Source organism: Dermochelys coriacea, chromosome 28 (assembly GCF_009764565.3).
Source record: "Dermochelys coriacea isolate rDerCor1 chromosome 28, rDerCor1.pri.v4, whole genome shotgun sequence".
Taxonomy (NCBI): domain Eukaryota; kingdom Metazoa; phylum Chordata; order Testudines; family Dermochelyidae; genus Dermochelys; species Dermochelys coriacea.
In genome coordinates, this window is record NC_050095.1 from 338,834 (window position 1) to 355,619 (window position 16,786).

Sequence of the window (16,786 nt, forward strand, 5' to 3'; positions counted from 1 at the left end):
CCACTCGCAGGCCTGGGCAACTTTCCATGGTTTCCAGGAAGAATCCCTAGGGTGCCAGTCCTTCTTGAGGTCACCATCTCTTTGCCAGGGTCGAGCTGCAGACTCCACCACCCCTGGGACCGCTCACTGCAATCCCCCGGGGAACCCTGTTACTGCAAAAGTCCTTCTCTCTGGTCACACACTCCCAGGGCTTAACCACCCCCTGAAACCATCTCTCTCTGAATCTTCAGCACGCCTGGTCCCCGTCAATCCCCCTTCGTTTTACTGTTCCCCAGTCACTTACTGCAGGAAGCGCCATTCACAGGGTGCAGTAGATCCCACTTCTGCCACCAGTTGTCACGGAGCGTGGGGAAGTCCGGGGCTTGCACCCCTCTTCCTGGGATTCACTGTGACTCTCAACCAGCCAGTAAAATGAAAGGTTTATTGGACAATAGGAATACAGTCTAAAACAGAGCTTGTGGGTACAACCAGGGCCCCTCAGTCAAGTCCTTCTGGGGGGCAGGGAGCTTAGACCCCAGCCCTGGGGTTCCCTGCTTTCCACCACCCAGCACCAAACTGAAACTAACCCCCCCCAGCAGGCTCCCTCCTGCAGCCTTTTTCCACATTTCCCAGGCAGAGGTGTTACCTCCCACTCCTCCTCCTGGCTCAGGTTACAGGCTCTCAGGTCTCCCATCCCCAGTGAAACTCCCCTGCCACATTCCCAGGTCAACACTCCCCCCTCCCTGCTGCATCACACAGACTAACACAGCTGGTACTCTGAAACCTGTTCTTAAAAAAGGTAATTTTTTTTAAAAAAAAGAAGGAAAATACATCTGGAACTTAGAACATTTTGCTAGATTTGAAAAGAGCAAATATAATAATTAAGCCTCTGTCATAAATATAAAGGGAAGGGTAAACACCTTTAAAATTCCTCCTGGCCAGAGGAAAAACCCTTTCACCTGTAAAGGGTTAAAAAGCTAGGATAACCTTGCTGGCACCTGACTAAAATGACCAACGAGGAGACAAGATACTTTCAAAAACTGGAGGGGGGAGAAACAAAGGTTCTCTCTGTCTGTGTGATGCTTTTGCCGGGGACAGAACAGGAATGGAGTCTTAGAACTTAGTAACTAATCTAGCTAGAGATGCGTTAGATTCTGTTTTGTTTAAATGGCTGGTAAAATAAGCAGTGCTGAATGAATGTATATTCCTGTTTTTGTGTCTTTTTGTAACTTAAGGTTTTGCCTAGAGGGATTCTCTATGTTTTCAATCTGATTACCCTGAAAAGTATTTACCATCCTGATTTTACAGAGGTGATTCTTTTACTTTTTCTTCTATTAAAATTCTCCTCCTAAGAGACGTGGCCCAGAAAGGCTCTAAACACTGGCGAACGTTGCTGCCAAAGAGCCAACCACATGACCAAAACACACACATACGCACGGCTACTATGAGGGGATTCTCCTTTAGGAGTCTCACAGGGGATGGGTGGGGGCTTGTGGGCGGAGCTCAGGTTGTGGGCAGAGCTTTGGGGGATACTCACGTCAGTTTCAGGATCACCACGTCTTTATACTCGAGGATGTTGCTGTAAACCAACTTCATCTGGAAGGGAATAGGGCGCACGTCACCGGCAGGGCCTGCTCTGAACTTCCACCCCCTCCAAGCCCTGAGATGGGACCTGGTGAGCCCAGGGGACTGGTGAGGTCCCCAGCCATGGCATCAACTTGCACGCACCCCAGGAAACCAGTGCTCAGCACTGGGAAAGACCCATTACAGTCTATTCCCCTCTAGCAGGCTGGGATCATCCCATTCCCCAGCGTTGTGCCCAGCCCTAGCTCCCAACGTCTCCAGCAATGGGCCTCCCAGCCCTTCCCCTGGGAGATGATTCCCTGATCTCATACCTCTCTTGGGAAGTTCCCCCACATCCCCCCGACCATCCATCCCATTGGGGGCCTCTCTCTTACTAACTCCCCCTTTCTGGTCGCTTCTCCGGGTCCCACCTGCAGTTTGAAGTCCAAGGTAAACTTTTTGTATTCTTGAGTTGTGTTGTGCTCCAGCTCAGGGGTGAATTTTTGGCTGGTGATCTGCAGCTTCACATCCACTGTTACGTTCACCTCTTCATCAGGGCGTAGGACAGGGGGAAGAAACATGGTGAAAATCAGCAGAAACCATGGGAATGGCAGAGGGAAATTGCCTTCTCCCCCCCGGGGGTCCTTGTTAGCTCTCCTAATGTGCACATGCCGGGATCCCCAGCATCCAGGGCCGGGGAAAGGACTCTACTGCCCTTCAGAACCCATCACATCATTCGTTACCTAGCCAGAGGGGGCCAGTGAGGAAGAACACTTGTCATTTCATTACCCACCATCCTGCTGCTGAAAGTGTTTCCTCACCGCCCTCCCCCAGCCTGGGAACAGAACCAGGTTGTCCCACCTGGCCAGGTCTGCTGGGATGGGACTCCAGGATTCAAGACCTCATATTCCTACGAGCCAGCCCTGCCCCTTTACTGGGGTTCTGGCTCACAGTCCCAGCCACACAACCCCCTCGGATGCTAACAATGCTCCTGCATGGGACCAGCCATGCTGGATCCTGGCTCATGGGATGTTTCTGCTTGGGTTTCCAAGGATCTCATGCATTGCAGGATCATGGGGTGCTCAGAAAACCTACCTTAGCATGGGAGACTCCAGGAGCTCAGTCTATTTAGCTTAACAAATCCTGCTCCTGCTCTCCTGGCTTGATTTCCTGACCTCCCCACCCAGCTTGACTCCTGACCTCTGATTTGTGGTTCCTGACCTCCTGTTTGTCTCCTGCCTCTCACCCACTGCTATCTTGATCCATCTGATTCTTGGCTCCTGCCCCTGACTGGGGCCACCCATGACCCAGCTGTGACACTTAGAGTCTATGAATCTGGGGGACAGTCTGGGCCCCAGACACAAGGAGCAATTTACACAGGTTTTCATTACCAGCTTTGACCTTGATGACTTCTGTGGCATACTCACACTTAGATCCCTGGAAACTGGACGTGCATTGGCATCCACCATTCATCCAGGTCCCACCGTTCTTCCAGGTGGGGTTGGTGTCCTGCATAGTTGTACTTTGGGTGGTGGTGGTAATTTGGGTGATGGTCATGGTGCTATGTGGCATGGTGGTCACAGTGGTTTTTTGAGATGTGGTGGTACGTGGTGTGGTAGTATTCTGGGACGTGGTGGGAGGAGATACATGCTTGGGGGAGTGGTGCCAGCTGACGTGGTAGGGGACCTAGTAGTGGTGGACCTGGAAGTGCTGCTGTTATTCAATTCACACCGGGGGCTGTAGTGCACAGGTGAGCAGAGGTATTCAATTCCCACTGGAGTACCCCCATTCTGACAGTCCCTGGAGGCATCATAGGATTCACACAGGTCACCATAGTGACCCGGTGGGCAGATGCATTTGGTACCGATGGGAGTGCTGCCATTCTGGCAGGAAACTGAAAGGGACAAACATCCACCATGTGTGTTAGTGAGAGCCAAGAAAGTCTACCAATACCCACTAATCCCCACTCCCCTTCCAGAGCCAGGGGTAGAACACAGGAGTCCTGGCTTCCGTCCCCTCTTCTCTAACCTGCCAGTCTAACCCCACTCCCCTCCCAGAGCTGGGAACAGAACTGAGGTGTCCTGGCTCCCAGTCAATATTCCCTCTAATTTTTCCCATGCATGTGCAGAATGAATTTTGTTATGTGCACCAATATGGAGGTGATATGTGGTGGGGGTGGGGCTGATGGGTTAAGAGTGTGGGAGGGGCTCAGGGCTTGGGCAGGGGGTTGGGATACAAGGGGGTGAGGGCTCTGGCTGGGGTGCAGGCTCTGGGGTGGGGCTAGGGATCAGAGGCTTAGGGTGCAGGAGGGGGCTCAGAGCTGGGGCAAGGGGTGGGGGTGTGGGGGCTCCAGCCAGGGGTGCAGGCTCTGGGATGGGGCTGGGGATGAGGGGTTTGGGGTGCAGGCAGTCCTGGGACTGTGGCAGGGAGAGAGGATTCCCCCCAGCCCTCTCTCCCCACATAGCACCTGGGCTGGGACCGGGGGAGAGGTGCCTCTCCCTGCTGTGGCAGCTCTGGGGCAGGGGGAGAGGCATCTCTCCCTGTTGCACCCTGAGCAGCTGCACAGCCCTTGACAGGCTGCTGCATGGCCATACAGCTTAGAGGGAACTTAGTTCCTAGCTCTCCACTCTCTAACCCACCAGCCCACCCCCCGTCCAGAGCCAGGGTAGAACCCAGGCATCTGGCTCCCAGCCCCCCCTGCTCTAACTAGTAAGCCTCAGTCTCCTAGTCCCAGCTCAGATATTCTTAGGCTTGTCTGCACTAAAGATATTTGCCCCAGTGTAAGGTATTTGGGTCTTGTGTCAGTGAAGTGCATCTACATTAGGAATCTGCACCCAATTCCACTACACTAATCTGCTTCTACCAGTGGAAATTTCTCAAGCGTAGACAGGGTCTTAAACTCAGGGTTGGGATCTGATCTCAATTACAGCACTATAGCAGCTCTGAAATTGAAGAAATTCACTCCCAATTTTACCCCTGGTGTAAACAAAATTATTTCAGCCGAGTGGGCCTCAGTGGGATCCTCAGCACCTGCATAAAAGAGGCCAGAGAATTTCATCTTGGACTAATGCACCTTCTACAGCGACATCCAAACTGAATTGGACAGCATCAAGATACAGTGACTCCACCAATGCTCTTGGGAGATTGTTTCAACAGTTCATTAACCTCACTGTTAAATATTTGTGCCTAATATCCAGGTTGAATTTGTGTGGCTTGAACTGTAGGCGGCTAAATAGCTGGTTGAAAAATTTCTGTAAAAACTGAACTTTTAGCCCCAGAAATGTCACTTTTCATAGAAATTTTTCACCAGCCCTCTTCCAAATGTTCATCAATGAGGAGTTCCTCTGGGTCAAAACAAGCTAGAGGTTAAACTGGTGGCAGACCGGTAAAGGGTGACTCTATATTTACAAGAGTCAGATGCTACACTGGACACCAGACCAGGGAAGAGTCACTCTGTAGTCACATCAGAGAAGAGTTGCAGCCCATGCATGAGACACAGGAGACACACTGCAATCTCAGCAGGCAAGAGCTACTCTATATTTACACATAGGAAGAGTTACCCTTGGGTCGCACCAGAACAGTTACACAAGCCATGGCCTAGGCACATTGCATACACAATACACAACAAGGCCATTGTCGGCAATAGTCCCATCCAGAAGCCGACTTGAGACTTACCTGGGGTAGTGCTGGCCCAGCTGGTGGTGCTCCAGTCCTGAGTGGGGACAGGGCAATTGGCAGGGATCCCACAGGTAGAGGTGACAGGACATGTGGTGCTTGATATAGTCAATGGCCATGTGGATGGGATGCTCATTATGCAGCTCAGGGAAGTGGTGGCTGTGCTGGTGGGGGTGGAGGTCAAGGACTTGGGGGTTGTACCAGTGGAGGTGGGGGAGAGGGTGGCTGTGGTGGTTGGGGTGTAGGTCAAGGGGGTGGTAGTTGTACCAACTGAGGTGGAGGAGGTGGTGACTTTACTGGTGTGGGTGGAGGTGGAGGAGATGATGTCTGTAGTGGTGGAGGTGGGGGAAGTGGTGACTATACTGATGGGGGTGGAGGTCAAGGGAATGGGGGTTGTACTGGTGGAGGTGGAGGAGATGTTGGTTATAGTGGTAGGGGTGGAGGTCAAAGGAGTGGAGGTTGTACCAGAGGAGGTGGGGGAGGTGGTAGACCTGGTGGTGGGGGTAGAGGTGAAAGAGGTAACTGTAGTCGTGGTTGTAGAGGAGGCAGTGGCTGTGCTAGGGAGGGTGGAGGTGGTGATGACTGTACTGGTGGGGATGGAGGTCAAGGAGATGGTAGTTGTACCAGCAGAGGAGGTGGTGAGTGTACTACTTGGGGTGGGAGGTGAAGGGGGGGTAATTGTACCAATGGAGATGGAGGAAGCCGTAGCTCTGCTGGTGAGAGTGTAAGTGAAGGTGATGGTGCTTGTACCTGTGGAAGTGTGGAAGGTGGTGGCTTTGCTGGTGGGGGAGGATGTCAGGGAGGTGGTGGTTGTGCTGGTCGGGGTAGATGTGCAGAGGATGATGGTTGTACCAGTAGAGGTGAAGGAAATGGTGGATGTGCTGGTGGTGCTGGAAGTCAAGGGGGTGATGGTTGTATCAGTGGAGGTGGAAGAGGAGGTAGCTGTACTGGTTTGGGTAGAGGTCAAGTGGGTGGTGGCTTTACCAGTGGAGGAGGAGGTACTGGTGTCTGGGGTGGTGGAGGTAAGCGGAGTGGTTGTTGTAGGAGTGGATGTGGAGGAGTTGGTAGTTTTACCAGTGGGGGTGGAGGTCAAGAGGACTGTGTGTGGACCAGTGGAGGTGGGGGAGTCAGTGGCTGAGCTGGTCGGGATGTAGGTGGGAGAGGAGGTGTTGACTGCAGTGGTAGGGGTGGAGGTCAACGTGGTGGTGATTGTACCAGAGGAAGTGGGGGAGGTAGTATCTGTGATGGTGGTTTTGGAGGAGGTGGTGGCTGTAGTGCTGGCCGTGGTTTTTGTTCCAATGGAGGTCGAGGAGTTGGTGGCTGTGGTGTTCGGGGTGGTGGTGGATATGGCAGTGGATGTGGTGGTGGAGATCCAGGGGGTGGTGATTGTATCTGTGGAAGTAGGGGCAGTGGTGGCTGAATTGGTGGGGCATGATATCGGGGATGTGGTGCCTGTGGTGGTGGGGGTAGATGTGGAGAGGAGGGTGGTTGTACCAGTGGAGATGAAGGAATTTGTGGCTGTACTGGTGGGGGTGGAAGTCAAGGGGGTGGTGGTTGTACGAGAGGAGTTGCGGGAGATGGTCTCTGTGGTGGTGGGGGTAGAGGAGAAAGAGGTGATAACTTTGGCGGTGGTCCCTTTGCTGGTAGGGGTAAAGGAGGTGGTGGCCATCTTGATGGGGGTAGAGGTGAGGGAATTGATGGCCATGCTGGCAGTGGTGAAGGTGGAGGAGGTGGTGGCTGTGCTGGTGGGGGTGGAGGTGGAGGAGGTGATGGATTTGCTCATTGGGGTGGAAGTGGGAGAGGTAGTGGCTGAGCTGGTGGGGGTGGAGGTGGTGGTGTGGGTGGAGTTGGAGAAGGTGTTGTCCATGGTGGTGGGGGTGGAAGTCAAGTAAGTGATGGATGTAGCAGACGAGGTGCAGGAGGTGGTGGCTCTGGTGGTAGGGGTAGATGTGAAAGTGGTGGTAACTGTTGTGGTGGTTCTGGGAGAGGTGGAGGCTTTTGTGGTGGGGTGGATGTCAAGGGGATGGTAGTGGTATCAAAGGAGGTCTGGGAGTTTGTGACTGAACTGGTGGGGCTGGGGGTGGGGGTGACTGTACTGGTGGGGATGAAGGTCAAGGGGATGGCTGTTGTGCCAGTGGAGGAGGTGGTGAGGGTATTACTGGGGTTGGAGGTGAAGGGGATGGTGGTTGTACCAATCGTGGTGGAGGAAATGGTGACTCTGCTGGTGGGGCTGGAAGTCAAGGGGGTGGTATATGTACCAGTGGAGTTGGAAAAGGTGGTAGCTGTATTGGTTTTGGTGGAGGTCAAATGAGTGCTGGCTTTACCAGTGGAGATAGAGGAGGTGGTGGCTGTCAGGGTGGTGGTGGAGGTAAGCTGAGTGGTCATTGTAGACGTGAAGGTGGAGGAGTTGGTGGTTTTACCAGTGGGGGTGGAGGTCAAGGGCGCGGTGGTTGTAACAGATGAGGTGGGAGAGGTGGTGCCTGTGACGGTGGTTGTGGAGGAGGTGGTGACTGTGGTTTTTCTTCCAGTGGAGGTCGAGGAGTTGGTGACTGTTGTGGTCTGGGCAGTGGTGGATATGGCAGTGGCTGTGGTGGTGGAGATCAAGGGGGTGGTGGTTGTATCAATGGATGTGTATCTGTACTGGTTTGGGTGGAGGTCAAGTGGGTGGTGACGTTACCAGTGGAGGTGGAGGCGGTGGTGGATCTGGAGGTGGTGGTGGAGGTACTTGGAGTGGTCATTGTAGAAGTGGATGTGGAGGTAGCCATCAAGGGGGTGTTGGGTGGAGCAGTGGAGGTGGGGGAGGCGGTGGGGGAGGATGTGGCTGTAGTGATGCTTCTGGAGGAGGTTGTTTCTGCAGTGGTGGGGGTGGAAGTCAAGTAGGTGATGGTTGTACCAGAGGAGGTGCAGGAGGTTGTGGTTGTGGTGGGGCTAGAGGTAAAAGAGGTGATAACTGTGTTTGTGGTTGTGTAGGAGGTGGTGGCTGTGCTTGTGGGGTGGTGTTGGGGCTGGAGGTGGAGAAGGTGGTGTCCATGGTGCTGGGGATGGAAGTCAAGTAGGTGATAGTTGTAGCAGAGGAGGTGGGGGAGGTGATGGCTGTGCTGGTGGGGGTGGAAGTCAAGGGGGTTGTGGTTGTACTATTAGAAGTGGAGGAGGTGGTAGCTGTAGTAATTTGGGTGGAGGTCAAGTGGGTGGTGGCTTTACCAGTGGAGGAGGAGCTGCTGGTTTCTCGGGGGGTGGTGGTGGAGGTAAGCAGAGTGGTTGTTGTAGGAGTGGATGTGGAGGAGTTGGTAGTTTTACCAGTGGGCATAGAGGTCAAGGGGATTGTGTGTGGAGCAGTGGAGGTCAGGGAGGCGATGGCTGAGCTGGTGGGGGTGGAGGTGGAGGAGGTGGTGGCTGAGTTGGTGGAGGTGGTGGTGGGGCTGGAGGTGAAGAAGGTGGTGTCCATGGTGGTGGGGGTGGAAGTCATGTAGGTGATCGTTGTGGCAGAGGAGATGGGGAAGGTGGTGGCTCTGGTGGTGGGGTTAGATGTGAAAGTTGTGGTAATGGTTGTGGTGGTTGTGGAGGAGGTGGTGGCTCTGGTGGGGGTGGATGTCAAGCAGATGGTAGTGGTATCAAAGGAGGTCTGGGAAGTGGTGACTGAACTGGTGGGGATGGAGGTCAAGGGGATGGCTGTTGTACCAGTGGAGGAGGTGGTGAGTGTACTACTTGGGGTGGAGGTGAAGGGGGTGGTGGCTGTACCAATGGAGGTGGAAGAAGTGGTGACTGTACTAGTGCCAGTGGAGATCAAGAGATTGGGGGTTGTACCAATGGAGGTGGAGGAAGCCGTAGCTCTGCTAGTGGGGGTGTAAGTTAAGGGGATGGTGCTTGTACCCGTGGAGGTGTGGAAAGTGGTGGCTTTGCTGGTGGGGGAGGATGTTGGGGAGGTGGTGGTTGTGGTGGTGGGGGTAGATGTGGAGGGGATGGTGGTTGTACCAGTGGAGGTGAAGGAAATGGTTGCTGTGCTGGTGGGTTTGGAAGTCAAGAGGGTGGTGGTTGTACTAGTGGAAGTGGAGGAGGTGGTATCTGTACTGGTTTGGGTGGAGGTCAAGTGGGGGGTGGCCTTACCAGTGGAGGTGTAGGCTGTGGTGGAACTGGGGGTGGTGATGGAGGTACTTGGAGTGGTCATTGTAGAAGTGGATGTGCAGGAGTTGGTAGTTTTACCAGTGGAGGTGGCCATCAAGGGGATGGTGGGTGGACCAATGGAGGTGGGGGAGGCGGTGGGGGAGGATGTGGCTGTAGTGATGGTTCTGGAGGAGGTTGTTGCTACAATGGTGGGGGTGGAAGTCAAGTAGGTGATGGTTGCACCAGAGGAGGTGCGGGAGGTGGTGGCTGTGGTGGTGGGGTGAGAGGTGAAAGAGGTGATAACTGTGTTTGTGGTTGTGCAGGAGGTGGTGGCCTAGTTGGTGGGGCTGTGGCTGGAGGAAGTCGTAGCTGTGCTGGTGGGGGTGGAGGTCTGGGGAGCCGTAATTTTATCTGTGGAAATGCGGGAGGTGGTGGCTGAGCTGGTTGGGGAGGATGTCGGGGAGGTGGTGGCTGTGGTGGTCGGGGTAGATGTGGAGAGGATGGTGGTTGTACCATTGGAGGTGGAGGAAGTTTTGGTTGTTACCATGTGGGTGGAGGTGGAGGAGTTGTCTCTGCTGGTGTGGTTGGAATTGGAGGAGCTAGTGTTAATTTTGGTGCGAGTGGAGTCCAAGACTCTCAAGTGCAAGATGTGAGTGTACTTGGAGGAGGTGGGTGTTTTGATTGTGGGGGTGGAGGCTGTAGTGAAGGTGATGCTATTGCTTCTAGTCCGGGTGTGTGTGTTTTTGCGGGTGTCAGGGTTACAATATTCACATTGTGGCCCCCCGTATCCTGGGGGGCAGGTGCATTCCATTCCCACAGGCGTTCCCCCATTCTGGCAGGCCTGGCAGCTGTCCCTGCAATCACAGCACTCCCCACTGTAGCCCGGGGGACAGAAGCAGATGCGTCCAATGGCCATTCCTCCCTTCTGGCAGACCGTCGTGAGGTCGAAGCACTCACAGCTCGAGCCTGTCCAGCCCTGTCGGCCAATACACTCGGTGCCATTGGGAGTTCCCCCGTTCTGGCAGATTTCTGAAAGAAACAAGCCCCCATGCCTTGCTGAGCTGGATAGAAACCAGGAGTCCTGTCTCCCAGACTCTCTTCCCTGATCTCACTCAGCAGCCCCCACTCCCCTTCCAGAGCCGGGAAGAGAACCCAGGAGTCCTGGCTCCCAGCTCCCCGATGCCTGCTCTACCCACCAGCCCCCAATCCCCTCCCAGAGCCAGGGAGAGAACCCAGGAGTCCTGGCTCCCAGCTCCCCGATGCCTGCTATAACCCACCAGACCCCACTCCTCTCCCTGAGCCAGGGAGAGAACCCAGGAGTCCTGGTCTGTCTGGATGAACAAACAAACAGATCTCATTTTCCTTTTTTTCCTGCATAGTATGGTGCAGACAACACACACCTAACCCTCCTCATGGAAGTTAGATCAGGTGCAGGTCTGCTGAGTTCTTTATTCACCTTACTCAAGCGCCTGGAAGCCACGTGTAATAGTGGAGAATTGCAACCATGGAGTTAGGGAAGTTATATAAAGTTACTGGCCAAATCCCAGCTGGGGCCAATGCGCCATCACTCCATGGAGTCAATGGGGCCGGACTACCCCACCTGGGGTCAATGGGTTTTTGCTCCATGAGGGTCGATGGGGCTGGATTGCAACTTGGGTCAATGGGCCATTGTTACATGGGGTCAACGGGGCCGGATCCCCCGAGCTGGGGTCAATGGGCCATCACTCCATGGAGGTCAATGGGGCTAGATCTCAGCTCGGGTCAATGGGCCGTTGCTCCGTGGGATCAATGGGGTCGGATCCCAGCTGGGGTCAATGGGCTGTTACTCCGTGGGGTCAATGGGCCCCTACTCCATAGGAGTCAGTGGGGCTGGATCCCAGCTGGGTTGAATGGGCCATCACTTCATGAGGTCAATGGGGCTGGATCCCACCTGGGGTCAATGGGCCATCGCTCCGTGGGGTCAATGTGGCCAGATCCCCCAAGCTCGGGTCAATAGACCGTCACTCTGTGGGGTCAATGGGGTGGGATCCAAGCTGGGGTCAATGGGCCTTTGTTCCATGGGAATCTATGGGGCCAGATCTCCACACTTGGGATCAATGGAACACCACTCTATGGGTGTCAATGAGGCTGGATCCCAGCTGGTTCAATGGGCCATTGCTCCATGGGCACCAATGGGGCAGGATGCCCAGTTGATGTAACTGGGATGTATCACGGGCTGAACTGATCGTAAACAGCTGAGTAACCGGGTGACAATGTCCAGTTCGTGCCACTCACCTGCCACACCCAGAATGCCGGTGGCACTGTGTGTGCCATCTCCTTTGGTTTTACCCACACTGTCCTCTCCCTTTGCTGGCTGCCTGGAGCTCCTGGCCAGGAACTTTGTCTCGAGAGGGAGGCTGTGTCCATCACCTGTTCCTTTGTCTACAGGAATCCTGGCCTCCCAGCCCTGGCCTGTCCTTTCTCCTCTCATCTCTTTGGTTTCTGCCCTTCATCTGCCTCTGAGTGCTGCAGAGAAAGAGCGGCACAGGTCGACGTGCAGATCCCAGGCTGCGGCCCTAGTATCTAACGTGCAGCTGCGGGTGGTCTCCCGAGAAGCATAGGGGGTAGGAATTGCTTCTCAGTCTGACCTGGCAGATGGGAAACATAGCGAACATCTTTATTAGCCCAGAGAAAAAAACAACCCACAGTACACTGGGTGCTTTCCTAAAACATCTGCTATAGCAGATGCAGGAAGCACTGGGGTTACCTTCTTTGACCTGTATTCTGCAGGAGGTCCAACCTGATCAAGGGTCTCCAACACGGTGCCCACGGGTGCAATGGCACCCGCCAGGGCAGTTGTATGCGCCTGCAGGACACCGCACCGCTAAAAGGCCGCCGCCAAGTGCAACCGCTAGATAACCATCCACGGAAATGCTGCCGAGAGTGTTGTCGTTTGTCGGCGTTTTTTTGGCAGCGGGGTGTCTGGCGCCCACCACAGTCTTCTGGGAATATGAATATGCTATTCCCACAGAATGGTTGGGGACCACGGAAGTAGATGATCACAATGGTCCCTGCTGGCCCTAGGAATTGCCAGTCCCACATTGGATTAAACTAATTTTTAAAGACAAGTTAGTTGGTTTTCCCCTCTTGGGGTCAGTACAGGGGCAAAGCTAAAACTCTGTGGGTGCCTGACCTGTGCATTTCCAGATTTTAACATGATTGAATTGCCTTTCAGTGTGGCCTTACCCTGGATTCCTTGGCTTTGCAGTGCTTGAGCTAGCTGGGAAACGCGTGAGGATCGCCACATCCTCCCTGAAGTGTCTTTACCCTTTCATTACTAACACGCACCTTACACCTGACCTCCATGGTTTAATTTTGTCTTAGCACTTCCTCGTTTGCCTGTTTGTTTTGCTAACGAGTTCAAATTTCCTACACAAATGCTAAACAAACCCAATTATTTGAAGATATCGTATCAACTATCAACCTTAATTCATTTTTACCTTTGAGTTCTTAAGGGTGATTCACTGGCCCATCAGAGGAGTGCAGAGCAGCCAGAGAGCACCCGCCAATTGGCTTCAGGTTCCCACCTGCTTTGCACCCCCAGAATCATGCAAAGCAGCCAAAACAAAATGACGAATCTGGCCTTTGAATTTGCAGTTGATCTATTGGTTCAGAGGGCTGCGTTAGCAATGTCGGTGCTAGAGTTCGTTCTCTGAGTCCCAATGGCTCTGTGCATCTAGGGCGAGCCCTGTGCTCCTGCCTCAGTTTCCCCAGCAGAGCCACCTCAATCCACAGTAAAGTCAGTCATGCTAGAAGGAGCTTTTCAAGCACCCATGCCCAAGCACGTGACCTTTAAAGAGCCACAAGAGATTGTCCAAATCATCAGCCAATGAGAACTCTTGACACACATGGCCAGACTGATGACACCCAACATGCAAATTAGCTGTAGAAGAAGGGTGACAATTGGCTGAGTTTGCACTCATGTCATGGGGGGAGGGATCGCTCAGTGGTTTGAGCATTGGCCTGCTAAACCCAGGGTTGTGAGTTCAATCCTTGAGGGGGCCATTTAGGGATCTGGGGCAAAAATTGGGGATTGGTCCTGCTCTGAGCAGGGGGCTGGACTAGATTACCTCCTGAGGTCCCTTCCAACCCAAATATTCTATGTCCCCATCTAGAGTTACATAAACTGTAGCCCCAATCCTACCTGTAGACTATATTAGATCAGATGAAATGAAAATTGCTTAATTGCAACATCGGCTCTTCACGTCGGGCCTGCACACAACACCTGGATGACTTGTCCCATCAGCAGAGTTTGCAGTCTCTGCATTTTCCCATGGCTAAGATCGATCAGGACAAAGAACAGAAAGTGACACAAGCTGCTAAATGCCTGAAATCATCCAGTTCATAATTAATTAAACTCATTAACAGACTTACTGGTACCGTCTCAGGAATGTCATCCTATGCCCAAGCAGCGAGGGCTGGAGGTAGGGGGAAACCCCTGCTGGACTTCTGATGTAAACAATGAGGCTGACGCAAAACAAAACTCAGCTGTAGGTACAGAGTTTAGCTGCCTTGGTATCATCTTTATAAATCTTATCAGCAACTTTATGAGCCGGATCTTGAGCAAATGGAAACATCCATTGGCATGTAGAGCATCCATAGACTTTGGTGGTGTTAAATGTTGTATGTGTCTGTGTTGTCATGGCTCCCCAGGGTCGGGGTGTGTGTGTGTGCTTGCGTGCGTGCGTGCATGCGTGCATACGTATGTACATACAGGAATCATTGGAAGGTGATTAATGCAGGACCACCCCCAATGCCACGACCCAGCCTTTGACGCCTCGTCCACATGGGAAGGGGGCCTGCACTGGCCCTGCAGTGTCAGGAGGCCAGGAGAAAACAAAGCCCCCCAAACCAGATAAATAGATAGATAGTGTGATGGGTTCAGTCACAGAGACCCCATTGGGACTGTCACCTGATGTATTGAAACTCCTCTGATCCCTTTTTCTCTGCCAGCTTGAGACTCCAGACCCCTGCCTTGTTGAGCCAGACACGCCAGCCTGCTGCAAACACAGACCCAGGGTCTGAACCACATGCCCCAAAGCTGCAGACTTAACTGAAAACAGCTTAAGAAGTGCTCCGGTCTCCAGCACGCAGACACCCAGCCCCCAATGGGATCCAAACCCCAAATAAATCCATTTTACTCTGAATAAAGCGTATACAGGTTAAACTCAGAAATTGTCCACCCTCTATAACATTGATAGAGAGATATGCACAGCTGTTTGCTTCCCCAGGAATTAATTATTTACTCTGGGTTAATTAATAAGCAAAAATGATTTATTAAATATTGAAAGTAGGATTTAAGTGGTGCCAAGTAAAAACAGACAGAACAAAGTAAGTTACCGAGCAAAATAAAACAAAACACACAAGTCTAAGCATAATACAATAAAAAACTGATTACAGATAAAATCTCACCCTCAGAGATGTCCCAGTAAGCTTCTTCCACAGACTGGACTCCTTCCTAGTCTGGGCCCGATCCTTTCCTCAGGTCCAGTCCTTGCTCCAGCTCAGGTGGTAACTAGGGGATTTCTCATGACTGGAACCTCCTTTGTTCTGTTCCAACCCTTATATAGAGCTGGGCGGCTGGAGAGCAGCTGCTGCCGGCCAGATGCCTAGCTCTTAAGGCGCGCTGCTGCCAGCCACAGCACAGAAGTAAGGTAGTCATACTGTGACCCCCCCACAATAACCTTGTAACCCCCTTTTGGGTTGGGAGCCCCAGTTTGAGAAACACTGTGTCCTTTTGTATATTTTTATCTTATAGTATAGGATACTTTTATAATACTGGTTAAAAGCACACAAAAGCCCAGATTTCACAGGGGAGACCAGATTTCACAGTCCATGATGTGTTTTTCATGGCCATGAATTTGGTAGGGCCCTACTTATGGCATAGGCACTGCTCTTCTTGATTTGGTCAGTACCTTGAGTGGGGGCTTCAGTTTGCTAGCAAAGGGGATGCCAATAAGCCACCCCTTTAAAGAAACACACCCACAGCCCTATCTGTTTGGATTCTGAGCTGGTAAAGTCAGCTATTGCCAGCTGGAGGCAGTGAGGTCAGGTCATTCTCCACCTTCTCTGCCTGATGGGGGCATTGTTAGCTCTCTCCCAAAGAAAGAAACACACCCTGTCCAATTCTGCCCCCACCAAAAGACCTAATCCCTCATGGCACCCATGGCAGCAGAAGGACAGAGTGAGGCTGGCAGACACAGAGCTGAGTGACGAGGACAGGTGGGGTTAGCCAGGACAGGCAATGGGAGACTGCAGCTCCCACAAGGTTCACAGTGTTGTAATCTGGACAAGCATGGGAGGAGGGTGAACTGCTGGTTCGGGAAGGCTAGCCCCCAGCCCCGCCCCTTCTCCACCATCACCAGAGCCCAGAGCCCCCCCACTGTGGCTTCTGGCCCCCACCCCAGGCTAGCGACCCCAGTCCTGAGCACCCCAGTATCCCCAGCACTAGGAGGCCGGGTAGCGTGGCTCCAGTCCCCCCAACCTCAGAGCGCTGGGAGACCAGGCAGCTTGGCCCTAGCCCCTCCAGCCCTGGAGCATTGGAAAGCTGAGCAGTGTGGCCCCAGCACCAGGAGGGCAGGCAGCGCGTCCCCAGCGCCAGCTGGGGCCATAGCACAGGGGAAGAGCTGCCCGCAGCGTGGGAATCAGGTGGGGGACTGGGGGCAGAGTGTGGACAGGACCACACCTGGCCTATGATATCAGCAGCCCACATGGATAAGCATCAAGATTTACCTTGTTTGCAATGAAATAATGGGGAAACCAACTCAGGAGGCTGGAATGTCACAGCTGGGGACTGTGAAATACCTGGAAAGCTACGGGACGGCGATTAGAAACCGAGAAACATTTACTCCAACCCTCTTTCCATTGTCAAGAATTTGAGTGGACCAGGAAAAGACCAAGTGGGTAAAATCTTGTACAATGTTTGTGTTGCAAAAATTGAGAGATTTGCCTGAGAAACTGGCCTGAAGAGTTTCAGAGTAGCAGCCATGTTAGTCTATAATCGCAAAAAAAAGGAGAAATTGTGGCACCTTAGAGACTAACAAATTTATTTGAGCATAAGCTTTTGTGAGCTACAGCTCACTTCATTGGATGCATGAGTCAGTAAGAAAAGAATTTAGCAACAGCCACCGGCCAGATGTTGAAGCAAGATGAAAAAACCCCCACCAAACTGGAAATACAGTGCAAATTTTTATCCTGGAGGTTAATTACCCCTTAGAACAATTTACCAAGAGGCCTGGTGGATTCTCCATTGCTGGCAATCTTGAAATTGAGCAGGGCTGGTTTTGAAGCCGACCTGCTGTAGTGGAGTTTATTCAGTCCAGGGTCTCTTTGGCTTTATAATCTGTGATTTTTAGGGGTGCCGGAGCTTGGGGTGTGTTGAGAACCCCCACAGCCTTTCTTTCCTGGCAAGGACCATGAGCCACACCCC

At 52.9% G+C, this 16,786-nt stretch overlaps 1 protein-coding gene across 1 annotated transcript; it reads right to left on the minus strand.

Moving 5' to 3' along the window:
* Window positions 1-9,652: 9,652 nt before the first annotated feature.
* Window positions 9,653-11,809, minus strand: LOC122457694 (cell wall integrity and stress response component 4-like). Its single transcript, XM_043503607.1, has 2 exons — window positions 11,593-11,809; window positions 9,653-10,347 (listed from the first exon to the last, which is right to left on the minus strand). Exons 1-2 carry the CDS (start codon window positions 11,786-11,788, stop codon window positions 9,653-9,655), a joined length of 891 nt encoding a protein of 296 aa, XP_043359542.1. The 5' UTR covers window positions 11,789-11,809.
* Window positions 11,810-16,786: the final 4,977 nt, after the last annotated feature.

Bases quoted from the DNA above. Each gene is read 5' to 3' on its own strand.
- LOC122457694 (XM_043503607.1), bottom strand. From the start codon at position 11,788: ATGAGAGGAGAAAGGACAGGCCAGGGCTGGGAGGCCAGGATTCCTGTA. The intron at 10,348-11,592 runs GTGAGTGGCACG...TGTTTCTTTCAG, and splicing joins CGGCATTCTGGGTGTGGCAG to AAATCTGCCAGAACGGGGGA.